The sequence below is a fragment of the Cervus canadensis genome, chromosome X (genome assembly GCF_019320065.1).
Source record: "Cervus canadensis isolate Bull #8, Minnesota chromosome X, ASM1932006v1, whole genome shotgun sequence".
Taxonomy (NCBI): Eukaryota; Metazoa; Chordata; class Mammalia; order Artiodactyla; family Cervidae; genus Cervus; species Cervus canadensis.
In genome coordinates, this window is record NC_057419.1 from 32,450,763 (window position 1) to 32,466,410 (window position 15,648).

At 35.2% G+C, this 15,648-nt stretch overlaps 1 protein-coding gene across 10 annotated transcripts in view; it reads left to right on the forward strand.

Annotated features, from left to right (window-relative positions):
- Nucleotides 1-15,648, forward strand: part of ATRX (ATRX chromatin remodeler) — a 264,397-nt gene that overhangs the window by 200,888 nt on the left and 47,861 nt on the right. For all 10 annotated transcript variants that reach the window (XM_043459555.1, XM_043459560.1, XM_043459557.1 and 7 more), the window contains 2 exons: nucleotides 8,959-9,109; nucleotides 12,042-12,148. In XM_043459555.1, the coding sequence (XP_043315490.1) occupies nucleotides 8,959-9,109; nucleotides 12,042-12,148 (258 nt within the window). The remainder of the gene's footprint in view (nucleotides 1-8,958; nucleotides 9,110-12,041; nucleotides 12,149-15,648) is intronic.

The following is a 15,648-nucleotide window of genomic DNA, read 5'->3' on the forward strand; positions in this document are numbered from 1 at the left end:
CTCAGTTGATTCATTTGCAAACATTTTCTCCCATTCTGAGTGTTGTCTTTTCATCTTGTTTTTTGTTTCCTTTCCTATGCAAAAGCTTTTATGTTTAATTAGGTCCCATTTGTTTATTTTCATTACTTTCAGAGATAGAAAGAATCTTGCTGTGATTTATGTCAAAGACTGTTCTGGCTATGTTTTCTTCTAAGTTTTTAATAGTGGCTTTGCATTTAGGTCTTTAATCCATTTTGTGTATGCTGTTAGGGAATGTTCCACTTTTATTCTTTTACACGTAGCTGTTCAGATTTCCCAGTACCACTTACCGAACAGACTGTGTTTTCTCCATGGTATATACTTGCCTCGTTTGTCATAGATTAGGTGGCCATAGGTGCATGGATTTATTTCTGAGCTTTCTGTCCTGTTCCATTGATCTATATTTGTTTTTGTGCTAGTACTGTAGTATCTTGATTACTGTAACTTTGTAGTATAGTCTAACGTTGGGGAGCCTCATTTCTCTGGCTCTGTTTTTCTTTTTCAAGATTCCATTGTCTATTAGGGATCTTTTGTGTCTCCATACAAATTTTGAATTATGTGAAAAATGCCATTGGTAATTTGATAGAGACTTCATTGAATCTGTAGATTGCTTTGAGTAGTATAGTAATTTTCACAATATTGATTCTTCTAATCTAAGAACATGGTATATCTCTCCCATCTGTTTATGTCATCTTTTATTTCATCAGTGTCTTGTATTTTTTTGCATACAAGTCTTTTGCCTCCTTACTGTGCTGTGTGCTGTGCTTAGTCACTCGGTTGTGTCTGACTCTTTGCGACCCCATGGACTCTATGTATGTAGCCTGCCAGGCTCCTCTGTCCATAGGGATTCTTCAGGCAAGAAAACTGGAGTTTGGGTTGTCATGCCCTCCTCCAGGGGATCTTCCCAGCCCAGGGATCGAACACAGGTCTCGCACATTGCAGGTGGATTCTTTACCGACTGAGCCACCAGGGAAGCCCTTTGAGTCCTTAGGTATGTATATTCCTAGGTACTTGATTCTTTTGTTGTGATGGTAAATGGGATTGTTTCCTTAATTTCTCCTTCTGATCCTTCATTATTAGTATATAGGAATGTAAGAGATTTCTGTGTATTAATTTTGTATCCTGCAACTTTAATAATTCATTGGTTACCTCTAGTAATGTTCTGGTGGCATCTTTATGATTTTCCATGTATGTTATGGAAGTTGTTAATGTTTGGAAACATTTTATGTTTTATGTTATGGAAACGTGTTAACTGTACACAGTGACAGTTTTACTACTTCTTTTCCAATTTGGATTCCTTTCCTTTTTCTTCTCTGATTAGTATGGCTACTACTTCAAATCTATGTTGAAGAATAGGGGCAAGAGTTGACACCCTCATCACCTTCTTGATCTTAGAGGAAATACTTTCAGTTTGTCACCATTGAGAATAATGTTTGCAGTGGGTTTGTCATATGTGGGCTTTAATTGTGTTGCAGTAGCTTCACTCTATGCCTACTTTCTGGAGAGTTTCCATCAGAAATGAATATTAAATTTTGTCAGTAGCTTTTTCTGCATCTGTTGAGATTATTATATGGCTTTTATATTTCAATTTGTTAATATAGTGTATTGCATTGATTGATTTGTGTATCAAAGAATCCTTGCATCCCTGGTGTATTGCATTGATTGATTTGTGTATCAAAGAATCCTTGCATCCCTGGGATAAACCCTACTTGATCATGATGTGTGATTCTTTTAATGTATTTGATTCTATTGGCTAGTATTTTGTTGAGGATTTTTGCATCTATGTTCTTCAGTGATACTGCCCTGCAATTTTCTTTTTTTGTGATCTTGGTCTGAGTTTGGTATCAGGTTGATGGTGGCTTTGTAGAATGAGTTTAGGAGTGTTGGAGCACCTCTGTATATAAGGCAAATGCTAACAGCTATAAAAGGGGAAATTGACAGTAACACAGTAATGGTGGGGAACTTTAACCCCCCACTTACACCAGTGGGCATATAATCCAGACAGTTCATAAGGAAACACAAGCCTTAAATGAGACATTAGAGCATTTAGAACTTATTTGATATTTATAGGACACTCCATCAAAAAGCAGCCAAATACACTTTCTTCTCAAGTGCACACAGAACATTCTCCAGGATAGATCACATTTTGGGTCACAAATCAAGCATCAGTAAATTTATGAAAACTGAAGTTGTATCAAGCATCTTTTCCAACCACAATGCTATGAGATTAGTTATAAATTACAGGCAAAAGACTGTAAAAAAAAAAAACAACAACAACCCAAACACATGGAGGCTAAATAATATGCTACTAGCTAACCAAGATATTACTGAAGAAATCAAACAGGAAATCAGAAAATACCTAGCAACAAATGACAACAAAAACATGACAACACCAAATGTATGGGACACAGCAAAGGCAATTCTTTAGCAACACAATCGTACCTTAAGGAACTAGAAAAATCTCAAATGAACAACCTACCTTACATGCAAAGCAATTAGAGAAATAAGATTAAAAAAAAACCCGAAGTTAGTAGAAGGAAAGAAATCATGAAGAACAGAGTGGAAATAGATGAAAAAAAAAGATGAAGAAAACAGTAACAAAGATCAATAAAACTAAAGGCTGGTTCTTTGAGATTAACAAAATTGATAAACCATTAGCCAAACTCATCAAGAAAAAAAGGAGAGGACTCAAATCAATAAAAATTAAAAATGAAAAAGAGGTTATAACTGATACTGCAGAAATACAAAAAATCATAAGAGACTACTGCAAGCAAATATATGCCAATAAAATGGGCAACCTGGAAGAAATGGATAAATATTTAGAAAGATACACCTTAGTCTTCCAGGACTAAACCAGGAAGAATTAGAAAATATGGAAAGACTAATCAGAACCAGGGAAATTGAAACTGTGATTAAAAATCTTCCAACAAACAAAAGTCCAGGGCCAGATGGCTTCACAAGGAAATTCTGTTAAACATTTAGAGAAGAGCTAATACCTATCCTTCTCAAATTCTTTAAAAATTGCAAAGAGAGGAATATTCCCAGTGGCATTTTTAGACTTGAACTAGAACAATCCTAAAATTTGTATGGAACCAAAATGTACTGAACAGCCAAAGCAATCTTGAGAATTACAAAGCTGAAGATAACATGATTCCAGACTTAAGATTGTATTACAAAGCTTTAGTAATCAAAACAATATAGTTCTAGCACAAAATCCAAGACATAGATCAATAGAACACAATAGGGAATTCACAAAAAAACTCAACCAAGCTTCTATATCCAATTATCTACAACAAAGGGGACAGGAACATCCAGCGGGGAAAAGATAGTCTCTTGGAAAGATGTTGTTAGGAAAATTGGACTGCTATATGCAAAAGAATGAAACTGGGCCAGTTTCTTATACCACATAGAAAAATAAACTCAAAATGGATTATAGACGTAGTAAGACCTTAAATTTTAAAATTCTTGAAAGAAAAGCATAGGCAGTATGCTCTTTGACATGGGTCTTAGAAATTTTTTTTTTTTGGATCTGTTTCCTTAGACAAGGGCAATGAAAGTGAAATTAAAGAAATGAGACTACATCAAAGTAAAAAGATTTTCTACAGTGGAAGAAACCACCAACAAAATCCAAGGCAAATTACTGAATGGGAGAACATATTACATATGATATACCCTATAAGGGGTTGATTTCCACAGTATATATAGAAATCATACAACTCAGTATCAAAAAACAATTAAAAACTGATTAAAAACTGACCAGAGGACCTGAATTGGTGTTCTTCCAAAGAAAACATACAGACAGTTGACAAGAATATGGAAAGACCCTCAACATCACAAATTATCAGCAGAATGCAAATCAAAAGCACAGTGAGATTCCACCACACACCTGTCAGAATGGCTATTATCAAAAATCAAGATACAACAAGTTTTGGTGAATATGTCGAGAAAAGGAAACTGTTGTGCAGTGCTGGTGGGAATGTAAGTTGATGCAGCCATTATGAAAATATGAAGGTTGCTCAAAAAATTAAAAGAACTAACATTCACCACAAGATCCACCATTTCCATTTTTGGATATTTACCTGAAGAATACAAAGAGACTAAATAAAAAAATATATATGTTGCCCATGTTCACTGCAGCACTATTTGCAATAGCCAGGATATGGAAGCACATAAGTGTCTATCAGTTGATGAATGGATAAAGATGGTGTGTGTGTGTGTGTCTGTGTCTTGTGTGTGTGTGTGTGATGGGATACTATTCAGCCATAAAAAATGAAATCTTGTCATTTTGGCAACATGGATAGACCTACAGGGCAAATGAACTAAGTCAGAGAAAGAAAAACAAATACTCTGTGATTTCACTTATATGTGGAATGTAAAAAACAAAACTAATTAAGAACAAAATACTCATAGATATCTAGAGCAAACTGGTGTTTTCCAGAGGGAGGAGCGTCGTGAGGGTGTGGATGAAATAGGTAAAGGGAATTAAGAGGTAAAAGGAGATACAAACTCCCTGCTATAAAATGAGTAATTCATACAGATTTAATGTACACATAGGGAATATAGTCAGTAATATTATAGCAACTTTGTACTGTGATTGGATGGTAACTAGGCTTATTGTGGTTATCATTTCATAATGTATAAAACATTTAATCACTGTCATACACCTAAAATCTAATTATAAGTCAATTAAAAGCAAAATGTCTATAATTTATTGTATGGGTATATTCTTTGTATATGATGTAATATCATAATGTTAGCATTAACATAGCACATTTATTCACTCAACAAATGTTTATTGTATTCTATGTGCCTGGTACTGCTCAAGAAGCTTGGTTATATCAATGTACAAAATACACTTACAGAGTTTACCATTCTGTTAGTACTGTTATTTATACACATAATATTTTAATGATATCCCATTTTTATTTCTAAGATTACAGTGTAGCTTTTTAAGGAATATCCTTACTGTTCTCCATAGTGGCTATACTAATTTACACTGCCACTGGCAGTGTAGGAGGGTTCTTTTTCAAACCCTCTCTAGCATTTATGGTTTGTAGACTTTTTGATGATTCCAATTCTGACCAGTGTGAGGTGTTGGAGGTTCCATAAAAAACTAAAAACACTACCATATGATCTTACAAACCCAGCCTTGTGCATATATCAGGAGAAAAACCATAATTTGCAAGGATATGTGCACCTCAGTCTTCATTGCGGCAAAGTTTGCAATAGCCAAGACGTGAAAGCAACCTAAATGTTGATAAATGGATAAAGATGTGGCGTGTGTATGTGTATGTTGTTGTTTAGTTGTTTAGTTGTTTAGTCTTGTCTGACTCTTTGCAACACCATGGACCATAGCCCATGAGGCTCCTCTGTCCCTGGGATTTCCCATACGAGGTAGAATACTGGAGTGGGTAGCCCTTTCCTTCTCCAGGGGATCTTCCTGACCCAGGGATCAAACCTGCGTCTTCTGGATTGGCAAGCAGATTATTTACCACTGAGCCACCAGGGAATCCCATATATGTATATATAGTGGAATATTACTCAGCCATAAAAATTCAGGAAATAATACCATTTGCAGCAACATGAATGGACCTAGAGATTATCATACAGAGTGAAGTAAGTCAGAAAGACAAAAACCATCTGATATAATTTATATCTGGAAACTAACAAAAGAAAAATAATACAAATAAACATATGCAAATCAGAAATAGACCTACAGACATATAAAACAAACTTGTGGTTACCAAAACAGAAAGGGGGGTAAATTAGGAGTTGGGGATTAATATATACTTAGTAGTATATATAAAATAGATATTTAACAGGGACCTATTGTATGGCACAGGGAACTGTACTCAATATTTTATAGTAAACTATAAGGGAAAAGAATCTGAAAAAGAATATATATATATATATATATATATATATATATATATGCACACACCTGAATCACTTTGCTGTACACCTGATACTAACATCACATTGTAAATCAACTATGCTTCAATTAAAGAAAAAAGCTAAGAGAAAGGGATGAAGTGGTACCCTGAAAAGAGGATGGAGTCAGGAAAGAGATTCAGTTTTAGGAGGTGGTAAGAAATAGGAAAAGGAGTACATCAAGGCTGTATATTGTCACCCTGCTTATATGCATCATGAGAAACGCTGGGCTGGAAGAAGCACAAGCTGAAATCAAGATTGCCAGGAGAAATATCAATAACCTCAGATATGCAGATGACACCACCCTTATGGCAGAAAGTGAAGAACTCAAGAGCCTCTTGATGAAAGTGAAAGAGGAGAGTGAAAATGTTGCTTAAAGGGCCTTCAACATTCAGGGAAAACAAAAGATCATGGCATCCGGTCCACCACTTCATGGAAATTAGATGGGGAGACTAGTTGAAACAGTGTAGACTTATTTGGGGGGCTCTAAAATCACTGCAGATGGTGACTGCAGCCATGAAATTAAAAGACACTTACTCCTTGGAAGGAAAGTTATGATCAACCTAGACAGCATATTAAAAAAGCAGAGACATTACTTGGCCAACAAAGGTCCTGTCTAGTCAAGGCTATGGTTTTTCCAGTGGTCATGTATGGATGTGAGAGTTGGAGTGTAAAGAAAGCTGAGCACCAAAGAATTGATGCTTTTGAACTGTGGTGTTGGAGAAGACTCTTGAGAGCCCCTTGGCTGCAAGGAGATCCACCCAGTCCATCCTAAAGGAGATCAGTCCTGGGTGTTCATTGGAAGGACTGATGCTGAAGCTGAAACTCCAATACTTTGGCCACCTCATGTGAAGAGTTGACTCACTGGAAAAGGCCTTGATGCTGGGAGGGATTGGGGGTGGGAGGAGAAGGGGACGACAGAGGATGTGATATTTGGATGGCATCACCAACTCGATGGACGGAAGTTTGAGCAAGCTCCAGGAGTTGGTGATGGACAGAATATTCTGGCATGCTGCAGTCCATGGGGTTGCAAAGAGTTGGACATGACTAAGCGAGTGAACTGACTAAACTGAACCCAGGCTACCATGGATTCTCACATATTCCAGCTACATTGAAAGTGACATGACAGTAAAAAGTTATAGAATGCCTGAAGAAACAATGAGCATTAGAAAAAGTTAGCAACAAAAATTATTAGTTAACCTGACAAAGTTCACACAAAAATCAAACAGCATGATCAGAATATCAAGAACCTGAGATAGTAAACAATTTATAAAGTAGGATTGTTCAATGTGATATTTTATAAATCATAAGCATAACTTTATACCAGAAAATTTTAAACTTACATGAGATATATACATTCTAGAAAAATAGAATACTGAGTGGTTTCTTGCAGTTATTTCATAGTATCCAAAAATGAAAAAGAACCTAAATGTCTGTGACCAGGAGAACTAAAAAATTATAGTATAGTCATGTAGTAGAATACTGTATATGGCAGAATTATTGAATCAGTCTTGCTTTGAATGGAAAATTAAAACTTTATTCAGTGAAAAAGTATATTCAGTATAAAAGTATGTATCTGTTCAGTTCAGTCGCTCAGTCGTGTCTGATTCTTTGCAACCCCATGGACTGCAGCACTCCAGGCCTCCCTGTCCATCACCAGCTCCCGGAGTTTACTCAAACTCATTTCCGTCAAGTCAGTGATGCCATCTAACCATCTCATCCTCTGTCGTCCCCTTCTCCTCCTGCCTTCAATCTTTGCCAGCATCAGGGTCTTTTCCAATGAGTCAGTTCTTTGCATCAGGTGGCCAAAGTAAAACTATACATGTATAATTATACATATGTACCATTTACATGTAGTTTAAAAACATGAAGTATAATATACAGTTTGGTGACATACATTAGTGAAAATTTAAAAACATACACATAAAAAGTAACATACACATATAAAATTTAGGGTTTTATTTACCTTTCAGAAAGAAGGGTGGCAAATAAGAGAATAGCATTGGGTAGGGTCATGTATTATGCTTCAACTGCATCAGAAGCAGATTTAACAAGTTTTAAAATTTGACAAAGATGCGATGTGTGAACACTATTGTTCTTTATATTCTATATACTTTTGTGAATATGTAGAATACTTTATAACAAACAATATAAAAATTTAAAGTACTTTGCATTAAATGGTATCTGAGAAGGCACAGAAATGTGTTAAACCTGTACATTCTGTATTTGAAACTTAACTGTTTATCTTTCATAGGTTATTTTGTTGCTTTCTTCTCATACCTTTTATATTCAAAGTTTATGGGGAAAATAAGAGCAAAATAATGTTTTCTTCTTTTTTTAAAGAGCAAAATGATTTAACATGAGTTGGTGATGCTGGGATCAGTCCTTGTTTGAGTTTTCCAGAATTCTAGCACAGTGAAAGTTTTCCTGCCCCTAAGATCTTTTCTCTCTTGATCTCTGAGTCAGTCTCTCTTCCCTTCTCTCCCTCTCTCTTTCGGTCTCTAGGTCTTTTTCTCCTGGTCCCTGTCTGTTAGGGTGTGCTTTGGGATTATACTGTCTCAGGGTCTGGGGGACTTAATTTCTTTCAATCTCTGTCTTTCTGAACCCCTCCCCCCACCCCAAATTCTGTTTCTCATACTTACACTTTCTCAGGGTCTGTCTCTTGCTTACTCTGTATTTGGAGGCCCTCCCCCATGTCTGGGTGCATATGTGTGTGTTTTTATGTGCCTTTGTGTATGTCTGATTCTCTGTCTCTTTATTTCCTTTTCCCAGAGTCCTCTCTGCCTCACCTCCCCCACCTCTTGTCTTTCTCTTGGAGTGTAGATCTCTTTTTCTCCTATGGTTGTCTTTTTTCCTCTCTCTCCCTACCAGTCTCTTTCTTTCTCAGTCTCTCCCTGAGTTGGTTGGTCTATATCTGTTTCTCTTAATCTCTTTCTTAATCCCACTCTGGAGTCTTTCAGTTTCTTCCCTTATTTGCCTACTTATTTATGTTTCATTTATTTTGTTTAGGTAAAGCTACTTCTTCTAATCCAAGCAGCCCAGCTCCAGACTGGTACAAAGATTTTGTTACAGATGCTGATGCTGAGGTTTTAGAGCATTCTGGAAAAATGGTACTTCTCTTTGAAATTCTTCGAATGGCAGAGGAAATTGGGGATAAAGTGTAAGTTCTTTCCTATTTCCTATTTTTATTATATTAAACAAAATTTTGATAACCTTTTTATTGTTTGAACTACTTAAATCTGTTTTGTTTTCTTCCTTTTTAAAGATGTAATTTCTTGGTTAGTGTAGTAACAACTATCTTCCTTCTAAGCCACTATTTCTGAGTGCATATTCTGGATGTTCCTTCAGCGCCGTTCTCCCCTTCTGGCTGTAGAATCTTGAACTTATTTCCTTGAACCAAGTGTCTAGTAGGTATTTATATTTCATCATTTTCAGAATCATTTTTCAATCCATGCAGTGTGGTTTCTACACTGTTACTTTACTGAGATTTCCCCTCCTAAAGTCACTTTGTTGTTGATATTGTTTAGTTGCTAAGTTGTGTCTTGACTCTTTTGCCACCCCATAGACTATATATAACCACCTGGCTCCTCTGTCCATGGGATTTCCCAGGCAAGAATACTGGAGTGCGTTGCCATTTCCTTCTCCAGTGGATCGTCCCAACCCAGGGATCCAACCTGCATCTCCTGCATTGGCAGGCGCATTCCTTACTGCTGAGCCACCAGGGAAGCCCCCTAATGTCACCTATTGACCTTCTAATTTTCAAATCTAGTGGATGCCTCTCAGACTTTATTTCACCCCTTTTTGACTACTCTCTATAATTTCTCCTTTGTTTTTTGTTCCTGTTTGTTTTACTTCTAGCATTTGTGCCCCTATTCTCTTCCCTAGATTCCATCCCCCAGTCTTATCCTTCATTTTATTATTTAAAAATGTGCTTTTAAAGTTTTGAACCACGCTTATCGTTTAGGCTGTTATAAGGCCCTATATTCTGGTCATAAAATATTTTAAAAATATAATGCTTGTAATATAACAATTTTTTTGTTAAAAACTTTAAGCACTTTAACATAAGGCTAAAATACAACAAATATTCTATCTTAAAAAAATTTAATTTACTTTCTTTAACTTTCCTAGAAAGAGGTAGATTTCTGTTATATTTTCATACCACCTTTTAATATACTTCTCTACTCTTAGCACATTCTAATGTATTTATCTTTTTGCTGGATAGTGAGTTGTTTGAGTTAATAGTTAATTATAAAAATGTTGGTTTTTATTAACCACTGTACATGACACCAAGTAAAGTACTCACTGCAAGTTATTTTTGTTATATATTGCCACTTGCACAGAAACAAGTATTTCAGATGAGGGAGGATGTTGGCATGGAATGGAATGGTAGTAGTGGAGATAAAAGAGTGTGTTTGGGGGTAGACAAACGATACTTGGTAGATTAAATGCAGGACAGTAAGATAGAGTAGTCAAAGATGACTCCCAGGCTTTCCCCCTAAGTGCCTGTGAATTATGTTGTTATTTACTAAAATGGAGAAGACTAAGGGAGAACTAAGTTTAGTAGAGGTGGTAAAGAATTCTGCCGTGGTTTTGTTAAGTTTCTAAGGCATGTTATATGTCCATGAGAGATGTCAAGTAGAAAGTAGATATTTGAGCTCCAAGTTCCTGAAGGTTCAGAAGAGACTGATGCTTTAGACATGCTCATGCTTTTTTTTTCTATTAACTTTTATAGTTTAAAGTTAATTTTTATTGGATACCATATAAAAATTTTATGAGTGTATAGATTTTTAGTAGTCTTTTAATTTCCTAACAAGGAATATCTTCTACCATGTTCATCATAGATGTTCTCCTAGCTTCTCCTGAGTAGAATATTTTCCATTTCAGAAGGCTCCCTAGAGTTGAATACTTCAAAGTGTTAGAAAATGTATGCTTATCTTTAGTTTGTACTGTATTCCTATAGCTATTTTCCCCTGGTCTAAAATAGAGTATATCTATTGCTTTTTAAAAATACTGTTACAATGATCATTTTTAGTTATTAACGCAAGTGATAAATGTTATCAACATTAAGACATAAAACTGTGCAATAGAATACCACTATTCTTTGTCCAGTGTTTCATTATGGAAATTTTCAAACATAACAAGCAGAAAGAATAAATAGAGTGAATACCTACATACCTGTCACCTAGAATCTATACTATATTTTATCATACTTTATTATATACCTATCTATCCATCCCTCTATCCATCTTATTTTCCTGATACTTTTCAAAGTAGGTTGCAGACATCACTACTACTATTTCAATTGTCTCCTCTTCAGATAATGATGGGTTTATCTCTTGTCACTGTAAGCTTTTTCTTCTCAGTTGATTGTTTTATTCTTTGTATGGCTTAATTTCAGTCCTGACAATGGTCATGAATATGCTTCAGTTTTTTAGCACTCATCTCAAAATATTGTCACAGTAAACAAAACACTTCAGCTGAGTTTTTATTAACACATAATTATAGTGAGTCTGGTTATTATTTACTCTGGATCCTGTCATTCCATTCCTGCAATCTGATAGAATGGTTTTCCAACTTCTAAATAACATTATTGGTTCATATTGACTTATGGTCAGCTAAGACTTTTTTTTTCTTTTAAAGAAACACTTGTCAAATTAGATTCTTCTGTTCCCTGTTTGTGCAGCTGAGGCTTAGATACAAAGTTGTATTTTAGCGTGTGAATGTCCAGTTTTGCCAAGACTATTGTTAAAAAGACTTCTTTCCATTGAGTTGCTTTTGCCTCTTTGTCAAAAACCAGTTAACTGTAGTGTGGCTTTATATCTGGATTATATTCTGTTCCATTGATTTGTGTTGGTTTCTTTGTCAGTACTATACTATTTTGATTATACTAGCTTTGTGTTGAAATCATGTAGAGTTATGCTTCCAACTTTTTTCCTTTCGAAATTGTTTTGGCTACTCTATGTGCTTGGCTATCCATATAAACTTTAGAATCAGCTTGTTAATTTCTACCAAAAAAGTCGTACTGAGGTTTTGATTAGAAATGTGTTGAGTTTGTTACTCTTTTAATCTATGAACACTGATTTGTTTTTCAGCCTTGTTTTCAGCCAGTCTCTCATATCTCTGGACTTGATTGAAGATTTTCTTGAATTGGCTAGTAGAGAGAAGACAGAAGATAAAGATAAGCCTCTCATTTATAAAGGTGAGTTACATTTGTATAGCATAATTTTTAAAATGTTCATTCAGACATATAAACATTTTAACAGTAGAAGAAGAAAATTACCTGGACTCATAACCCTAATATATATATATTTTTTTTTTTCTGCACTTTCTTTTTGTCCTTATCCCTATAAATATGGTCTTTGTTGCTGCTGTTGTAGCAAATGTTTTCTTGTTTTTTTAAACAGTGTTGTTGAGATATACTTCACATAACATGCAGTTTACCTACTTAAGGTGTACAGTTCAATGGTTTTTTAGTATATTTTCAGAGTTGTGCAGCTATCACCATAGTCAATTTTTGAACATATTAATCACCAAAGAAATACTGTACCCTTTAGCTATCACTCTGCTAACCTCTGTTCTACCACTTTACCTTTAAGCAATCACTAATCTACTTTCTGTTTATATAGATTGAGATTGACTTATTCTGGACCTTTCATATAAATAGAGTCATATAACATGTGGGTCTTTTGTGACTGACTTCTTTCACATAGCATGTTTTTAAGGTTCATCCAAGTTGTAGCAAGTGTCACTGCTTTATTCCTTTTTTGACCTAATAATATTCTGTTTTATGGTTAATGCCCACATTTTGATTATCCATTCATTAATTCATAGATATTTGAGTTGTTTTATCTTTTTGGCTATTGTGAACAGTGCAGCTATGAATGTTTGTATACAGGTTTTTATTTCTTTAAAAATCTGTTTTTACTTGTTTGGGATATATTGGATAGTTACGAATGGAACTGTTGTGTCATATGCAATGCTAAGTTTAATGTATTGAAGATCGACCAAACTGTTTTCTATACTGACTGCACTCAAGAAGCACTGTACAAGGGTTCTCATTTATCCACATCTTTATCAACGTTTGTTTTCTGTTGTTGAATTATAGCCATCCTAGTGGCTGTGAAAAGGTATCTCATTGTGATTTTGACTTGTATTTCCCGACTCGATGGACATGAGTTCGAGTAAACTCCGGGAGTTGGTGACAGACAGGGAGGCCTGGTGTGCTGTGATTCATGGGGTCGCAAAGAGTCAGACACGACTGAGCAACTGAACTGACTGACTGACTGACTAAGTGACTAATAATTTTGACCATTGTTTCATGGCCATTTGTATATCTTCTTTGGAAAAATGATTATTTGGGTCCTTTGCTCATTTGAAAGACCTTTTTTTAAAAAAATTTTTTTTTTTAAATATTCTACTTAGGAGGCCGTTTTCAGATATATGCTTTGTAAATATTTTCTCTCATTCTTTGGGTTGTCTTTTCACTTTCTAGGTAGTATTTCATTTTGATGAAGTCTAATTTATATTTCTTTCTTTTGTTACTTATGCTTTTAGTGTCATATCTAAGAAACCATTGCCAAATCCAAGTTCATGAATATTTACTCCTATGCTTCCTTCAAAGAATTATATAGTTTTAGCTTTTATAGTTAGGTCTTTGATGCATTTTGATGCATTAATTTTTATATATGCTATGAGGTTAAAGATCCAACTTCAGTCTTTTGCTGTGGCTATCCAGTTGTCAAACACTATTTACTGAGAAGACTGTTCTTTCTCCATTCATCGTTTCTGGGCACCCTTGTTGAAAATTAATTGACCAAAGAGACAGATTTATTTTTTGACTCCCCAAGTTTTGTTCCATTTATCTATATGTCAGTCCTCATGCCGGTAGCACATTGTTCTGATTACATTTGCTTTGAAAGTAAGTTTTGAAAGTGTGATTCCTCCTACATTGTTTCTTTTCAACATTTTTTTTGGGGGGGCTATTCTGGATCCCTTGCAATTTCATATGAATTTTAGAATTAGCTTGTAAAGTTTACAAAGAAGTCAGCTTGAATTCTGATAGAAATTGCATTGAACTTGTAAGTTCATTTTAGGAAGTATTGCCTTCTTAACAATATTAAGTCTTTTGATCTATGAACATGGGATGTTTTAACATTTACTTAAGTCTTGAATTTCTTTCACCAATGTTTTATAGTTTTCACTGTATGCAGTTTGCATTTCTTATGTTAAATTTATTTTTTTCTTTTTGATAATATTATGAGTGGAATTGTGTTCTTTCAGTTTTGAATTTTCATTGCAAATGTATGAATTAAGTTTTGAATATTAAATCATTTATTAGTTCTAGTAGTGTTTTGTGGATTTTAAAGGATTTTCCTTATGTAAGATGATGTCATCTGCAAATAATGGTATACTTCTTCCTTTCCAATATGGATTACTTTTATTTCCTTTTCTTGACTATTTCCCTCGTTAGAACTTCTAGTACAGTGTTGAATTTATGTGACATAACCAGACATCCTTTTCTTGTTTCTAATCTTAGAGGGAAAGCATCTGATCTTTCACCATTCTGTATAATGTTATTTATATTTTTTAGTAGATAGCATTTATGATGTTGAGGAAATTCTCTTCTATTTCCAGTTTTTTGAGTATGTTTTTCTTATCATGAATGTGTATTGAATATTGTCAAATGATTTCTTTGTTGTCTATTGAGATGATCATGTGGGATTTTTTAAAATTAATTTGTTAATTTTTTATTTTTCTCTGGGAATAATTTATTCTTATATACCTTAAGATGTGGAGTTTCCCACTTGGCTCAGTGGTAAAAGAATCTGCCTGCAAATGCAGGAGATGTGGGTTGGGGAGATCCCCTGGAGGAGGAAGTGGCAACCCACTCCAGTATTCTTGCCTGGAAAATCCCAAGGACAGAGGAGCCAGGTGGGCTCCAGTCCATGGGGTTGCAAAGAGGAGAACACCACGGAGTGACTGAGCATGCATACACTTTAAGATATATCCTAAGACTTTTAAGCTTTTAATGTTATTTAAAAATTAAACAACTAAGGATTTCCCTGGTGGCACAGTGGATAAGAATTTGCCTGCCAATGCAGGGGACATGGATTTGATCCCTGGTCCTGGAAGATTCCACATGTGGTAGAGCAACTAAGCCCATGTGCCACAACTACTGAACCTGCACTCTAGAGCCCACCAGCTGTGATTACCAAGCCTGTGTGCCACAACTACTAAAGCCTATGTGCCCTAGAGCCTGTGCTCCACAACAAGAGAAGACACCACAATGAGAAGCCTGCATGCTGCAATGAAGTGTAGCTGCAACTATAGAAAGCCCACACAAAAGCAACAAAGACCCAGCACAGCCAAAAATAAAGAAACACATCCTATTTGTGGGAATCATTAATACAGTTAGATCATTTATTCCAGAAATCCTTAATATTTGAATCTTGTTTACAGTCCTTAGAACATAAACAAAATTTGACTTGATGAGACATACTTTGTTCCTTTGTTTGTTTTAGTCTAAATTCTCAAAGGAATGGATGTGTTAATTTTTCTAATGGAAATACAGTTGGTTTATAACTCTATTAATTTCAGATTGGGTCTCTGATTTGGCAAGATCCCCTGGAGAAGGAAATGGCAGCCCACTCCAGTATTCTTGCCTGGAGAATTCCATGGACAGAGGAGCCTGGTAGGCGA